Source organism: Dermacentor albipictus, chromosome 8 (assembly GCF_038994185.2).
Source record: "Dermacentor albipictus isolate Rhodes 1998 colony chromosome 8, USDA_Dalb.pri_finalv2, whole genome shotgun sequence".
In the NCBI taxonomy this organism is placed as follows: domain Eukaryota; kingdom Metazoa; phylum Arthropoda; class Arachnida; order Ixodida; family Ixodidae; genus Dermacentor; species Dermacentor albipictus.
Window position 1 is genome coordinate 45334789 of NC_091828.1, and position 16340 is coordinate 45351128.

Below are 16340 nucleotides of genomic sequence, written 5' to 3' on the forward strand. Positions count from 1 at the left end.
TGTTGCAGGGTGTCTATTTTTCAGAAATAGCAGAAACGTACTGTACCGTACCTTGAACTTAAGTTTATCCAGCTTTTCCGCAACCACTTTCATGTAGCCTATCCTTTCCTCTCAGCTCACCTGACGGTGAAAATGCAGCACAGACACATAGGACAAGCCACAAAGAAGAGATGAGACAAACACTGGCGCTGACTAACAACGCCAGTGCTTGTCATTGTGGGTTGCCGTGGGTGTTCGCGCAAATTTTTCCCCTTCAAAATATTATTTACCAACTAACCCCAACCGAAGTTTTACTCATGTCACCTATCCCTGTCCCTCTCCCCACTCGTATGGAACTGCTTCTTCCCCCCTCCTCTCTACAATTCTGTCTACGTCCCCTCTGGCCTCGCAAGTTAGTAGAAAGGTAAGCGCTTCAGTTTCTGCAATGCTTTTGAGGGGGGTCACGGTTAGTTACAGCTGTCAAGAGGCTAAGGTGGCGGCGCCCAGGGAGCTCAAGAAGGCATTGTGCACATTCGACGCGGTAGGTCCAAACGAGATTCTCGAGTCGCCTTGCTAATATGTTGTACGTGGTGTGCCATACAAAGCATCAGCAGTAGCAATGGGAAAGTCTAAGAAAGAGGCACATAAAGGTTCGTTGAAAAATAAATTGGCAATCCCTAAGCCGAGGGCAACAAGATGAAGGAGCGTGAGAGTAAACAGCTGAGAGGGAAGCAGAAACGAAGATGAGGAGATAGTGTGAATGGGGTGGCTATGTGTATTGTCCGTCAATGATATTTAACTGGGCCGTGGTCGCCTCTGCTCATGCCTTAGGTTATGTCCCTTAATTATCATGGGTTTCTCTTATAAGCGATACAACCTTCTGGAAGACCAGATACTGCATTAGCCAAAATCGAAAGCTATGGCATTGTCACCTCAACTGACAACTCCTGCGATAGGTTGTATAATAATATACAAGCAAAAGAAATTTATATTGAACCCGCCATGGTTGCTCCGTGGCTATGGTATTGGGCTGCTGAGCACGAGGTCGCAGGATCAAAACCGGCCGCGGCGGCCGCGTTTGGATTGGGGGGAAATGCGAAAACACTCGTGTACTTAGCTTTAAGTGCATGTTAAGACACCCCAGGTGGTCAGAATTTCCGGGTTCTTCCACTACGGCATGCCTCATAATCAGAAAGTGGTTTTGGCATGTAAAACCCTATAATTTAATTTTTTAAATTTAGATTCTCAAAAGCGGCCATGCTTTATTTCTCCTTGGAGGTAACTAACTGTTATGGGAGGCTTTTTTTCTATACTTTCATCTGTGTATTCTAACTGCGGTCCTCAGCAAAGTAATGCGGCACTTATAAAAAATACCCATAAAAAGTGCCGACAGTAAGGCTCCCTTCAGCACGTAGAGCACCTCTGCATGAGGACCACTATACATACGAGCCAGCCGTTGTCCACTTACGAACTGGTTTAAAGATTGGGTAGGCGATGATCTAATGGCACAAGAGTACTCACGGAAAATATGTTTTTCTGTGTGAATGCGGGTTCGCAGCTCATATTGACCCTATTAGCAGCTGTGCAGGCCCCACTTACGCCAGACAATTTTTGTGGATACGGGCTCTGATGCTCACGCTCTTATGAGTTCATGACAGACATTATATAATACGAAGTCTGTGTCAAGAGTTCATGCCATGAGTCAGCAAAATAACGGGTAGGGAGTGAAGTGCCATCAGTCTTGCTCTCTCTACTCAGAGGGACTCGGTTGACATTTACTACGAGCGGTACTGCTCTATATGAAACGAGAGAATTTTAAGGTGCACTTTTTGTACAACACATATCCAGCTTTTTGTCGAAATGTAGAGTCACGTGCAATATGGCCTGCAGCAACAGCACCCATGATCGAAGGGGCTCCAAGACTGTACGGCTGCGCAGACACAGGGTAAGTTCCGGACCTAAACACAGCTTCAATTAGCAGTATTTATTAAACCGCTATTTCGCATGTCGAAGCCGGCGCACAGCCCTGGAGCCCTTTCGACCACGAAAAAGGGTGTTTCAAGTCATATTGCACATGACTGTACATTCGCAAATAGACAGAACAAAGGATCAGTAAATAATTTCTAGTGAAACAGCGAACCAAAGAGCTGAAATTCTACAATACTTGCAACGGGCCTATGAAAATATTGCCCTAAAATAACGAATTGCGTTTAACTGAGAGCAACCTTGTCGGGAAATTCGTGAAGACGAAGAGTGACAGAGAATTAACATCCATCGCGTGTGTTCCCTTAGGCTCAGCGACGGCTCAACGGCTGTTAGAGTAAAGGCAGACGCACTTACTTTGCGAAAGTTGTCCATTCACCACATTTTCAATAAGAATTTGAATATTACAAGGATTTGCGCCAAGATTATGCTGCAATTGTGACTTGCGAGCAAAACATCGGAAAAATGGAATGTTGCATTGATTGGAAAGAATAATACGGCAACGATAAAGAGGGTCGTCACCGGTAACGAGAGTTACATTTACGAATGCGACGTCGACGTCAAAAAAAAAGCCTAAGTAAAAAAAAAAACCGACGCGATGAACAATGCAAAAGTAAGACACATTTTCATAGTCTTTTATGACTGCCACGTAATCAAGCTCAAAGAATTGTCATCGCAATATGAAACTGTAAATACAGCTTTATGCGACGAGGTGCTGAAGCATCTCAAGAATATCATGCAAGGTGTCCGACCAAATTTGTCGAAAGAGTTATGCTATATTATGCACCGCGATAACGCTCATGCGCAGTCTGGTTTGATAGTGCGCGAGTTCTTGGACCGCAGTTCCCCATCACTGTGCTTGAACACCATTCCAACTCGCTGGAGTTAGCCCTTGGCTGCTATTTCTCGTTCCCCCAATGGAAACACGTGCTCGAGAGATGGCGGCTATCGTAAATGTGAAGAGGTAATGGCATCGCTTCTGAAGAGCTTAACAGAAGAGGACTCGTAAGGGTGCTTGCAGCAGTCAAAGAAATAAAAGGTGCAACCGTTTTACCTGAATGTTCGTTAATATAATTTTTTTCTAAACATACCGCACGAAACTCTGGGATGTACTTCCTACCTCGCTAAGGCCGAGATTACCTGGGTCTTAACTATAATTTGTGTCGTTGAGTTGAGCTTCCATAGAAGGCACATAGCCTAACGCAATGATTCTGAACGCACACTAATACTTATTTATGTTGCAAAAAGAGAACGCTTTTGCTAAAAAGCTTTCGTTTTCAAGTAACTGTAGCAACCTTCAGTCGAAGTTATTGCTACACAAATCGGAGACTCACAGTCGCGGTAGTACCTAAACATTCGCGTTTTTTTTACATTTACAGCAACCATGTACTTTGTTCCTAAGTTTGAGCACTTACATTCTAACGAGAACAATATAATATTGGACTTGGACCATTCAACCTACTTGCGTGAGGCACTTCTTAGCTATACTGCCTCAAATGTGTTTCCAGCGGCGTTTGGATAACCAAATATTTGACACAGAACTTGCATGGTTCGCTGACTATTGGCACAAACATCTTGCTGAAAATAACAATCTAGAGAAACTGGCATATGACCTTTTTCAGAGAACCTGTACCACTGGGAATGGCTCCTGAAATTGGCTTTCAAGGTCACCGGCGCTATCAGCAGCAATCCCCTTGCAGAAATGACCAAAAAAGTCACAGAAGTCATTCGATACCGACGAAAAAATCCGCAGGTGCGTAATCTAACCTAACTTAGAATATGGTAGTGTGTATCGATTGTACAAGTAGATAGCAATTCTAAATCATTGCTAGATATGACATCTCTCGGAAGCCTAAATTTCTGCACAGATTTTATCGGTTTAGAGCCAGTGACATTCACCTGGCAAAAACCTAATTATGCTCAAATTATGTTTATTTGTATTTCTGTGATTATTCTGGTATACAGAGCCTAATGCGTACCAAGCAGACTTGTACGCAACGAATCAGATGTAATTATTTCCTTGTACTCAATTACGTTTTGCAATATTTTTGAAATTTAATAATAAACGGGTGTATACTCATTAACGCTACCTCTATTTCAATTACATTTTTAGTAACCAATTGCATGTAACGAGTTACATTTCTGATAAAACAATTTCCACCACGTAGCGCATCTGGGAACAGTTAAATTGTCTGCAGAGTGCGAAGGGATGAAGTAATGTATATTGATTAATTACCAACTACCCACAACTAACGTCCTGCAGCTACACCTCAGTCACCTGAACATGGAATGCTTTCAGCTTGCAGATTGAGACTATTCTGTAGCTAGTCTATTACCTGATCTTTCCCCTTATACTACCGTTCTCTCCCTCTCTCCCGATATTGCTGACAGACGGCCCTCATGGGCGGTAAGAGCTGCGTCTCCATCGGTCTTCGCTTAGTGTAGTCTATGCGATCTCTAATATAGGCGGCATTTTTTTATCGTTAACCGCATATGTTTTTAGCTGTGTTATATTACATGACCCATATATATATATATATATATATATATATATATATATATATATATATATATATATATATATATATATATATATATATATATACATATATATATATATATTAGATTTTATGCCACCGACATACTTTTAAGACTGTACAATATGCAAAATTTTTTTTTATTCATATGATATAAGGAGATGTTGGCGCGCAATTTAAGGCGCCGGCTACTCCTTATCTCTTGGGTGGTTCCGTCATACATCACTCAGGGTTCACGGTTAGATATCAAATAATCATTTCACACAAGCACCAGGACTTATAAAGCAACGTTTCCACAGGAAGACTATGGCAAATGTCTCCACACCTATGTAGTCGAAAGTCTCAAAAGTAGAAACGATACTGTCGCCTAATAACACATTTTCTAGTCAGCGGGTCAGCGGATACATACAGTATACATGGCAAATGTCTCCACACTTATGTAGTCGAAAGTCTCAAAAGTACAAACGATACTGTTGCCTAATAGCACATTGTCTAGTCAGCGGGTGGTATATACATCGTGTAAACAACCATTCACAGTCACAACAAAGCAGTCAACATAACATAATTCCCAAACAGATGGATATATAGAGTCACATTGAAATGAACAAAACAATGAAAGCACTAATAGCGTCCAGCGATGCCGCTGTCTTCAAAGAAAGTCTTTAGTGCTTTTAAAGCGCTCTTCTGCAAGGCCGTTGTTGGCCAAGGGCCCAAAAGTTTCCTTAAACTGAAAGGTCTGCGGTCTAATTTACTTAGCGCTGATTTAAGTCGGCATCTTGGTGTGTCGTGATGTGGGCAATCTAGAAGGAGGTGATATATATCTTCATCTACAAATCCGCAATCACATTCGGGGGTTTCCGCTCGGCCAATTCTGTGTAAGAAATGCTTTGTGTAGGCAGTGCCTAGCCTTAATCGATGAATAAGCGTTTCCATAGTTCTATCTAATGACAATGAAAATTTGAATTCAATAAATGGATCAATATGATATAAGTCAGAGCTCTTAGAATTCTGGTCAAACCAAGTGTTTCTAGACATGTTGAAAGACGTTGTCCTTATAATGCAGCGTAATTCATTCTTTGATATTGGGAGCGGAGCCGTATCATCTTTCAGGTGCGCTTGTCGTGCTGCTTCATCAGCTGCTGTGTTGCCAGGAATGTTGCAATGCCCTGGTATCGACTGGAATGCTATTGCATGTTTTGCTTCGCTTGCCTTTGTGAGGTATTTAAGTGTTTCATATATTATACTGTCGCTGAATGTTTTCCCCTTTGTGCTGCAGAGTGATGTTAGTGCCGCTTGTGAATCGCTGAAAATTACCCATTTTTGCGCTTCTGCTACTGACAATATAAATTTTACCGCACATAGGATTGCGAACAGTTCAGCCGTTGTGGACGAAGTCGCACGAGATAACTTAAATGATTCTTGTTTGTTGAGGTGCTGTATAATGAATGATGAAGTTGAAGAGGTTGCTGTACTGGAGCCGTCTGTATAGACGTGTGTGTATCCTGAATACCGCATATATATCTGGTATAGTGCTAGTTGTTGAGCAGCTTGAATGAACATGTCTCTTTTGTTGAATATCCCTTCTACTGATTAATCAATTTTTGGAACTGCAAGCAGCCATGGAGGATATTCGATGTCTGAGTTCCAAAATTCATTTTCTGGCAATATGTGAAGATTTTCTTGAATTTCTATATGAACATAACTTCTATCTCGATTCATTATGTCTAAAGCCAATGGGTGGTTTTTATGCTGGGTTTGAAGGCGGAAATAATGCCGGCATGTTTCTGTAGTTCGCATAACTGGAAATGTTGATTGGCGAGCCTCAGCTATTACAAGAGAACTCGAAGTCGCTCGTGGAACTCCTAGACACAGGCGTAGTCCTCTAGCTAAAAGTCTTTGAAGTCTCTCTTCTGACGTGTGGGAAAGTCCGTGTAAGATGGGCGCGGAATATGCAATTTTTTGTCGTATTAATGCATTGTAAACAGTCAGCATGGACGATACTGATCCGCCCCATGATGTGCCTGCAAGTCTGCGAAGTACAGTCACTATGGCATTGACCTCGTTTTCGAGTTTTTTTAAGTGGGGTGCCCAGGATAGCTGCCTATCAAGTATTATGCCAAGAAATCGATGCTGTGTGACAATCGTTAGAGGGTGTCCTTCCAGATTAAGAGTGAAATTTTTTAACACCTTCCGAGTGAAGGGCAATACAGCAGTCTTTGCATGTGATAGTACCATTCCTCTTTCTCTCAAAAATTGGTTGATGATATTTATGCCGTCTTGCAATGCCATCTGGAGTAGTTGAGCTTTAGACCCAGATGTCCAAATACACACATCATCTGCATACAGTGAAAACTTTAACTGTGATGGTAGTCTTCGCGTTAAATCAGCCATGACGCAGTTAAAAAGGAAGGGGCTGAGTACGCTTCCCTGTGGTACTCCCTGTTTGACAATATGTTCAGAACTCTTTCCTTCACCCGTCTGAACAAATATTTTGCGACCTGATAAAAATTCAGAAATCCATCGCAAGGACCGGCCAGACAGACCAAGTTCCAACATGCTTAGCAGAACATGAACGTGACTAACGGTGTCAAATGCCCTCTTGATGTCTAGGAATACTGCTATCGTCATGTTTCCACGTGCACGCTCGTGCTCCACACAGGTTACTATATCTAATATTGCATCCATTGTGCATCTATGTTTTCTAAAACCTACTAAGTAGTTGGACAACACCTTCGTTTCATTACACCACCATTGAAGTCGCGCGTCAATCATTTTCTCCATTACTTTGCATAAACAACTTGTCAAACTAACGGCGCGGAAGGATTCAAGGCACAAGGGCGTCTTACCAGGTCTTAAAATTGGTATGATTCGAGCGACTTTCCAAGAGTCAGGTACAGTTTCCTCTATCCATAAGTTATTATAGATGTCTAAGAGCGCATTTGTACCTGTCGGTCCTAGGTTTCTTAGCATATTGTACGTAATGCCGTCCGGCCCAGCAGCGGACTTTTGGCGACATGATGCAATTGCACATTGGAGCTCGTTTAATGTGAAAGTGTGATCTAACTGAGGATGTTGGGCCCAGTAGCAAGCAGTAATTTTTCGCTTAGCCAACTCTACTGAAATATCAAATTCTGCACATTGTGATGAAAAGGCAGATCTGGAAATTAGCTCACAAAATTCATCTGCAACTAATATTTCACACGTGTCCCTGGCTACAGCGAGAGCACGAAATGGGAAGCTTTGTGTTACAGGTCCGCTTAAAGAACGAATTACTAGAAAAATTCGTGGGACAGCCGTGTGAGGAGACAGCGTGCCGCAGAAATCGCGCCAGCGCCGTTTGCCTAAGCTTTCCATTCGTCTGCGCATTACATTGTGTATTTTCTGAGCGTTTCTGTATGCTTCTAAACTTCCGCTCCGTCGGTAAGCTCTTTCGGATCGGCGTCGGATGGCTCTTAGGTGTTCATATTCTCCGTCAACTGCAGCATAGTCTTTTGGTATTGGGACCTTCTTTGTGCATATGTTCATATTATCCTGCAAAAATTCTGTAAATTTTTCCACTGTTGCATGTTGGTTAATTTGATCCGTTAGGCGGTATCGAAAAGCTTGCCAGTTGGTTAGTCTGCTGTAACGCCTGATATCATAGTGCATGCTAGGGTGGTTAACAAGAATGGGAAAATGATCACTTCCGCGCGTTTCCATATCTGTTGTCCATCCCACACCATTCACTAGATCATGTGAACACAGGGTAACATCTATGCAGCTTGAGTAATTATATCCACGAAGGAATGTTGGCGACCCATCGTTTAAAACAGTCAAGTTGCATTTATCTATGGCGCATTCAATAACATTACCCGTGCATCACAGTGATCACTGCCCCAGATGATGTTGTGTGCGTTGAAGTCGCCACATATAAATACATTAGAATGAGCTATTTTGAATATATCCACTAGCGCTTCTACTGAAATCCGGTTTGAAGGTTGTAGATATAGATTAATCACTGTTATACAGAGCTTGCCAAAGGATAATTTACATGCGATGAATTCCAGGAAGTCTGAATCACTGGACTGAATTTGATAAGATGGTAAGTCCTTTCTGACGCACAGGAGCACTCTGCTAACAGCACCTTGACGAGAAGTCTTATATATCACATAATTCGAGAGGCGAAAGTCGTCAGTGATTCCCGCCTCTTGAATGCAAAGTATTGGGAAGTTGTATTGCACAAGCAGTTTACGAAAGTCAGCGCACTTTCTTCGAAGACTGTTGGCATTCCACTGAAATATGAAGACATTTTTGTAGCGGTTATTCATGTAGTGCCTGCCGCAGTTTCGGCCCGGATTGTTGACACAACAGTGCTTCTAGAGGCAACAAGGCTTTTACTTCTGGTAGGTTGTTTGCTTCCGGCAAAGCAGATAGGATTGCCTTAAGAGCTGCGAAAAGCATTGGCAAAATCAGTTGTGTCACCGATGCTGTAGTATGTTCGCTATTAGCTGGTGTTACTTCTGCAGTGGATGCGTAAGGTCGCTGAGAGAAATGTGTGGGAGTACAGGAGCTTTCTTGTGTATTACTTTCTGCCTGTTGTCCTCTGGGTTTCCGTAGTATTGATGCATAGGACTGGGCTCTTGACTGTGATCCTCTTGATTGGTCGCTTGATTGCACTGTTGGTTGTTCTCTAGAGGAGGGATATCTTGTTGGTGCTCTTGGCTGTGGTGGTTCCGGTGCCCGCTGAGGTGGGTGATCTGGCACTGGATGAACAATCTCGAGGTTTGGTGCGGGTTCATTGCGTCGCGGAAGAAGAAGTGTATCTGTTCGGTCGCTGTTTTTATGTGGTGCTCTGAGTTTTCTGGTTTTTTGGATAGTTACGGTTACCTTTGACGACGATTGAATATCGGGTGAAGTTCGGGTGAAGATTCGACGAGCCAGGCGCCTTACAGGTACGACATTTCTTTTTTGAAGACCTGTCTATTACCCCGCCGCTACGGTGGTCGGAAGCCGAGAACATCGTCACGAGCCTTATGCTCGTCCAAACCTAACAAGCCATATGAATGACGCTACGGGCCGTAATGAAAAGCCTGGAGCCTTGCAAGCGTCACAAAACTTCATAAAGCCGGCACGTTTGGTTCTCCCCAACTCAGAATCAACTTCAGCGAACTCAGGAATGATGGCTGATGGTGAAGCCGAGACCAAGAAACCTCGCCTAGAAGACGGCAAGGACAATGATAGAACATCGACTTATGAGCTAAGTGATGATGAAGATATGGGTGAAGATGCGCCATTTACTGTGGTCACGTATAAGAAAAAGCGAGCCGAAGGCATTCCGGTTGTCTTTCGCCCAACAAATGAAGGTACTACTTTCTGGCAAGTAAATCCAAACCGAGTGTCTGCCGAAATAGTTTCTGCTGCCAAAGAGAAAGTACAGTCTTTCAGGACGACCAGAGATGGAAGTTTCAGTGTTAGCGTTGCTTCCTTAGCATCGGCGAAACGCCTTTTGATGCTCTCAAGTGTAGGTGGCCTGGAAGTCAAGCCATTCATCCCAGAGTCGTACACGCGAAACGTTGGGAAAATAAAACATGTGCCTCTGCAGTACACAGACGATCAACTCCTAGACTTCTTGAAAGACGCAGGAGTTATATCGGCACGCAGACAGATAAGGTATTCCCGCCAAGAAGATGGAGCAGTGAAGTCATATCCACTTCACACGGTAATCTTGACTTTCAGAGACGACCGCCCTATTCCTGGAAGAATTTACTTGGGTTTCACCAGTCACCCTGTCGAGGAATACCTAGGACCCGCACTTCGCTGCTATAATTGCCAGAGATTCGGGCACATGGCGAAAACCTGCCGTAGCACACGTAGATGCAAAATATGCTCAGAAGACCATGACCACAAGCAGTGCAAGTCACTTCTTCAACCTAAATGTGCGAACTGTGCGGGGAACCATGCCGCCTCCTTCTCAGGCTGCCCACAGAACAAAGCAGCGGCGCAAATGCGTCGACATGAACTAATATGCAACATTATATTGTTACGGAGCGATCGATAGTTGGATGAATACCCAGCTAGGCAGAGCGATAAAGACGACGATGGGGACGATTGCACGTGGGCCGGATCAGACATCTTGCCTTGCCCTAGCTTGCGTTGCAAATATTTTGTAAATATATTATTACGATATCATCGAGCGAGGCTCAAGGGACGAGCCGCCGTGAGAACAACGACGAAGTGGGTCCGTGCCCTTGGCGTGGGCGAGTGTCGGCCTGGTGGTCTGACTCCAGTGTAAATACCCTGTATATAGCCTCTTTCATCTGTCTTTCCACACGTAACATTCTGGTGGAGGTTAGCGATCCGCGTTCTCACCAGGCAACTCCGAAGTGGTCGGTACATCGAGCTTGTCACCATGCCTCCCGGTGACGTGACAGCCTCTGCAACGGCTTCGACTTGTCCGACTGCTCCAATCATCACGGTTGCCCAACATCGTGAACCCTGGTGTGTTCTCTGGCCTAGAGGGAGAGGACGTTGACGAATGGATCAAGCTGTATGAACACGCCAGTGCTAATAAGAGGTGGGATCCAACGATCATGCTCGCCAATGTCATCTTTTATCTCGACGGCACCCCACGCGTGTGGCACCAAACGCATGACGACGAGATAAACAGTTGGGACAGTTTCAAAGAAAAGCTCAGGGAACTGTTCGGCGACACCATTGGGCGCAAGGCTTCCGCGAGAAAGGCTCTTGCGTCTCGTGTTCAGACATCTACAGAGCCGTACGTTTCATACATCCTCGACGTCTTGGCACTCTGCCGCAAAGCTGTCGATACGATGTCTGAAGCAGATAAAGTGCCGCATGCGCTAAAAGGCATCGCTTACGATGCTTTCAATTTGCTTGTTTTTGGTCACGTCTCGACTATCGACACCATCATCAAAGAATGCCGCCGCCTTGAACAAGCTAAGAGCTGCCCTATCACACATCACATCAGGCGGCTACCCAATACTGCTGCTACGTTGACATGTGAGGTTCGACCGCGTCAGACCACCCCCTGTGACAATGTAACCCGTATTGTTCACCGCGAGCTCGAGGCCGCCTGTTTGCCAGCTTTCTCCGTGACACCCTCCGATCCACGAGCAGATGTTTCGCTTACATCTTGCCTCCGTCACACATTGGTGGAAGTGCTGAGTACGTCGCGCCTCACAACGGAACTCCGCAGCGGCCATAGTGTTGGATATCTGTCTGCAAGGGCGGAAGACGCAGTGCCTACACTGGAGCCTGCCACTGCAACGGTCGTGCTGGTTGAACCTCTGGATCCTAGCCAGTGCGATTCCGGTGAAGCGGACGGTGAAAACTGATGGGCAGAGTACGAATGTGTGAGTGCTGACACCTGATGGGACCCGACCCTGATGTTGGCAAATATTATTTTCAACCTCAAAAGTGCAGCAATACTATGGTTCGATAACCACGAAACTGATATCGGGAGCTGGGTCCCCTGCAACGAAAAACTGATGCTTGTTTGGGAAGCCCGTTGGCCAAAAGATCGCCGCGAAAAAGGTGCTCGCGTCACGTGCGCAGACGTCTGCAGAATCCTACGTGTCGCAAATTGAAGGCGTGTTATCGCCATGTCGAAAGGCCGATACCAAGATACCGGAGGACGGCAAGGTTGGGCATATCTTGAAACTGATTGCCTTGAACTTTTGGGTGTGCCAAAATGTCTCTAAAGTCGACGCTATTACCAAGGAATGCCGGCGCTTTGAGCAGGCTAAAAGCCGGCTCGTTGGCCAAGCGTTTGCCCGTCTTCCCAACACGGCGACAATGTCCTTTTCCGAAGACCACACGGTAGCAAAGCCGCCAGTTACACCAGATTAGCTGACACAGATAGTACGCCGCGAAATTCAGGCCTTTGCCCCTGCCGCAGTTGTGTCAGTGCTATGTTGTGACAGCGCTATGTTGTGACAGCGCTATGTTTATTCATGGTGTCAGCGAATCAAAGGACAGCTAGTCTATCATTTAACGCAACCCCCCGTTATGGGTGTTAATTATATAATGAGTAACATTGAATCTAGATAATGAAACAGGCCAGATTGAACTGACACGTTATCGTAGCCTACAAGTATACAGAGGTAACAAATATCGGTGTTTTTTTTTGTTTCATCAATACGAATGTTTAGTCGTCCTCGGTATAGAAATTCAAGCTAAAGGAAAATTGCTATCGTATCCGACATTCACGGTTCTGATGCGTGGGATAACGAAGCGATTGAAGAAATGGTGGGCAATCTTTGAGCGTAAAGTAAAGTTTCTGAACACAGACCATCACTTATAAATATAAGCAAATGACAGCAATCACGGAATGACAGCAGAAGTTCACGGGAAAGACGAAGACTTGGAAGTCATGAAAACTTCAAGAAAACCGTGTCTCTGGGCCTAACTTTCGGACAACGAGGCTCGTGTGAGAGTCTTGGAAGTGACTTGTCATTGTCAGGGCAACTGGCGAAGGAAAGTCCCTTTGTCGATACGTTGGCTCCAATGAAATTCATTGTTTGAGCATTGTTCATTACTTCGATTTTGTTCGTGTATTTCGGCTCTGGTTACGGTTCACTGCGTGTGGTGATGAAGGAAACGGATGCCAAGCACCTAAGACACGACATCCCTAATCGTCTCGCTTGTCAACATGAAAAACTTGTCCGCCGCGTGTGAGCGGCGGGAATACGCGCCAGTGCAAATGCTACTCTCCTTTAATCTACGCTCACCCCCTCTACGCCATGGAGTGGTTTCTCTCCGAATTCCGGCGTGCGGGCTGGCCTGCGTGTCGACCCAGCGTTACCTACGCTCGCCACCTTTACGCGATTGAGTAGGTTTTCTCGGCATTCCTTTGTGTGAAGTGACCATTGTGCTCACAAAGCCTTGACTCAAGAAGCAAAAGAGGAAATGGTTTCCCTGATGGTGTAGGGCAGAAGGCCAGCGAGAGCCACGGCCACATCTTCTCTGCCCATGCCTGCAGGAGCACGCACGCTGAACGTTTTTTTTTTAATTTTTGGCTTGGAGCGCACAGCTCTCCCGCAACGGTGCAATAAACTTCTGTTATTCAACTGTTGTCGCTGCAATAATTAATTAATTACAATAATTACACCTTAAGTCGAACGACGCGAATCTGGAATATCGAGACCTCACATGCATCACTGAAACAATAAACGAAGATGCGTGTCTAAGAAATCAAAAGTGGGTAAAATGAAACGATATCCACGAATTGTTTGCCCATGAGTGCAGCGGTGGTAAGGAATTGCCTTAGCGTTATCGTCTAGGTGACACGGAGAGATTAAATAGCTTGTGCGTCGCCAGACGCAGATATTTAGTGATGACCATTATTTCCGGAAGACTGTGTCGAAATGTGCCTTCTACTGTATTCTTTCTTTCAGGTGAGACTACCGGACATGGCACAAATTCTTCTGGATGGTCTTGTAGAGGGAGAAGTTTCCGAAGTCGGGAAGTATGACGTCAGTGTAGACAACACAGGTATCACGTCAATTCTTGACCTAACCTACTGGACGAAACTTGTTAGAAATGAGGCAAATAACATAGAAATGTGCGAGAAAGGGAACAAGACGTCCTCATGTTTTCGGAAAGAAGATATTGAGATTGCTGAAAACTCAATCCTAACCCTGATACGTTTTGGATGCCCAGCCCACTCTTTAAAGGGGGTCGCAAGCAGCAAGTTTTACAAGGTTTAAGCATCATTTATAAAGCTACATTAGCAACTCCATACAGGTGTGTATAGCGCATCGAAAATACCTATTTGACTGTACTTTATGTTCGCTTTAGCAACACCTACTTTGGGCGCATTCGACGCTCCAAAATGTTCTGCATATTTTATACCTTTATTAAGCTCACTTTTTCGCAACAGGCTCAGCGTAGTGATAAGAACTAGCTGAATTCTTATCATGTGCTCACCTTATCGTGGTACCAGATTATAGCTACAGCACGTGTCAAACTACGCGGCAAGAAACCGTTCAAAGGCCTGATTGCAGTTATATATTATGCACTGACGTCGGCCTCGGCATTCGTGCAGCGCCCACACCAACACCTGCAAGCGCGTACATCTTTAAAGTTATCTCTTGCGAATTAATGACTCTTCGTTACACCAGGCATATTCAAGGCAAGCAGCACAATATATATGGGCCTTCAGACAAACCTATACAGCTTGTACAGGCAGAATGTTTCATAGAGCTATTTCGACTACTGCGTTTGCAACGACAGTTCTTATATGGCAAACACACTTTTATACTCTAGCAGGCCATTCGCTATGCAAGACGGCAAATACATAAATTATAAGATCCCGTCCCCCGTCCTCATTACTGTAGTCATCTTCTAAAAAGGAGTAGGTGTACAGATATTTTTGGTCGATTTACTCAAAAATACCAGTCAATTTATTGTGGGAATCATACAAATTAGTCTAGTTGGCACTCATTGTATACCAAGCCCCACTCAAGATAAACCAAGAACCAGCTAATTCATTTTAAGCAATAGCCGATTTAGTCAAAACACTGAATCTACTCCAAGAGTAGTATAGCTCAAGTACCTTAAAATTAAAGGTCAAGCGAACATTTTTTTTTTCATTTTTCAATGCTAGGGGATCATATTTCTCGTTCAAAGAAAGAGGGCAAGATGCGCGTCCGGCAACTTCTTCGCACCTGACTACCGACATCATTTGGGAACTATTTCATTTGTGTCTTAGACTTTTTTCCTGATAGTTACGCAGCACACGCCAACTCACGCAAGCGCTTGGCAGGACATGGTAACATAACATTCTCAAGAGAAATAATTACCATAATTTCCAGTCTAAAAAAAATGAACGTTAAGATTTCGCTGGGCGCGGACTATGAGTGATTTCAATTCCTAAGGTTTTAGGCGCGCTTGACAAAGTTAACTTCACCTGCCAACTGTTGCTGCGCCTGAACAAAATAAGTTGCGCAATGACTATTGCTGCGCACAAGCAATGTTTCCAGCTCGTTCTGGAAGCTTGGGATCTTGTTAGCTGTGTATGAACAATACGCCGTAAGATATAAAACACCGTGACAACACGAAAGCGAATGCTGCACCTTAACGGCATTGTTCAAATTCAGTGTAGCCCACCGTTCGCAAAAGGTAAGGACCTTAAAGCCACATTGACATAGAGGAGCCATTAGTCGAATCCGGCATGCTTGACTTGTTTCTAATCTGGCAACCTTAACGATAGCAATTTTGACGTGTTGTGGTATTGACTCCTATATGAAGTGTCCCTGGTAACTTGAGCAATCCCTAAAAATATGCAAATGCCAAGTAGCTGGACAGAATTTGGGCAATGTTGTTTCTCGTCTCTAGCAGGCACTCCCACTTCCAGGCAATCCCACTTAACCCCGTAATTCGTATATTTGTCAGCTTAATTAAAAGTTATAAATAGGTGAAAAGTGGGAAAGAAAAAATTGTAGAGCAACATTAAAAACGCCCTATACATCTTTGTGCTGCTCATTACGTGCTACGTAAAAGTAATTTCCAAGCATGGACGAAGCCCGCTAGTACACGAGAAGTGCATCGATCGGCCAGTCACCAGGCAATTTTGCATGTATTCGTGGGCTTCCCTCGTGCTTGGAATAGCAACCGTGTATTGGAATCTGCTTTATTACGAAACAAAGCAGCCCGAAAAGAGAGAGGAGAAGACTGATTTTGAAAAGGGAGGGTTTCGGAAACAAGGTGAGTTCGCGCTACGCTTGCGAGCTCCATGCGACGCACACGACGCCAAAGTTTAGCTGAGACATTCACAGCAGCATATGCTATCCGCAGAATGCGTGTTTTCACCGAGCCTGAGGGGCACCTCAGAGCCCGTGT

General features: G+C 44.5%; 1 protein-coding gene across 1 annotated transcript in view; it reads left to right on the forward strand.

Annotated features, from left to right (window-relative positions):
• LOC135909720 (cytochrome P450 3A6-like) overlaps positions 1–16340 on the forward strand; it is a 57112-nt gene that overhangs the window by 17577 nt on the left and 23195 nt on the right. The window contains exons 8-9 of the mRNA XM_065441765.2: positions 3585–3715; positions 13895–13991. Coding sequence (XP_065297837.1) covers positions 3585–3715; positions 13895–13991 — 228 coding nt within the window. The remainder of the gene's footprint in view (positions 1–3584; positions 3716–13894; positions 13992–16340) is intronic.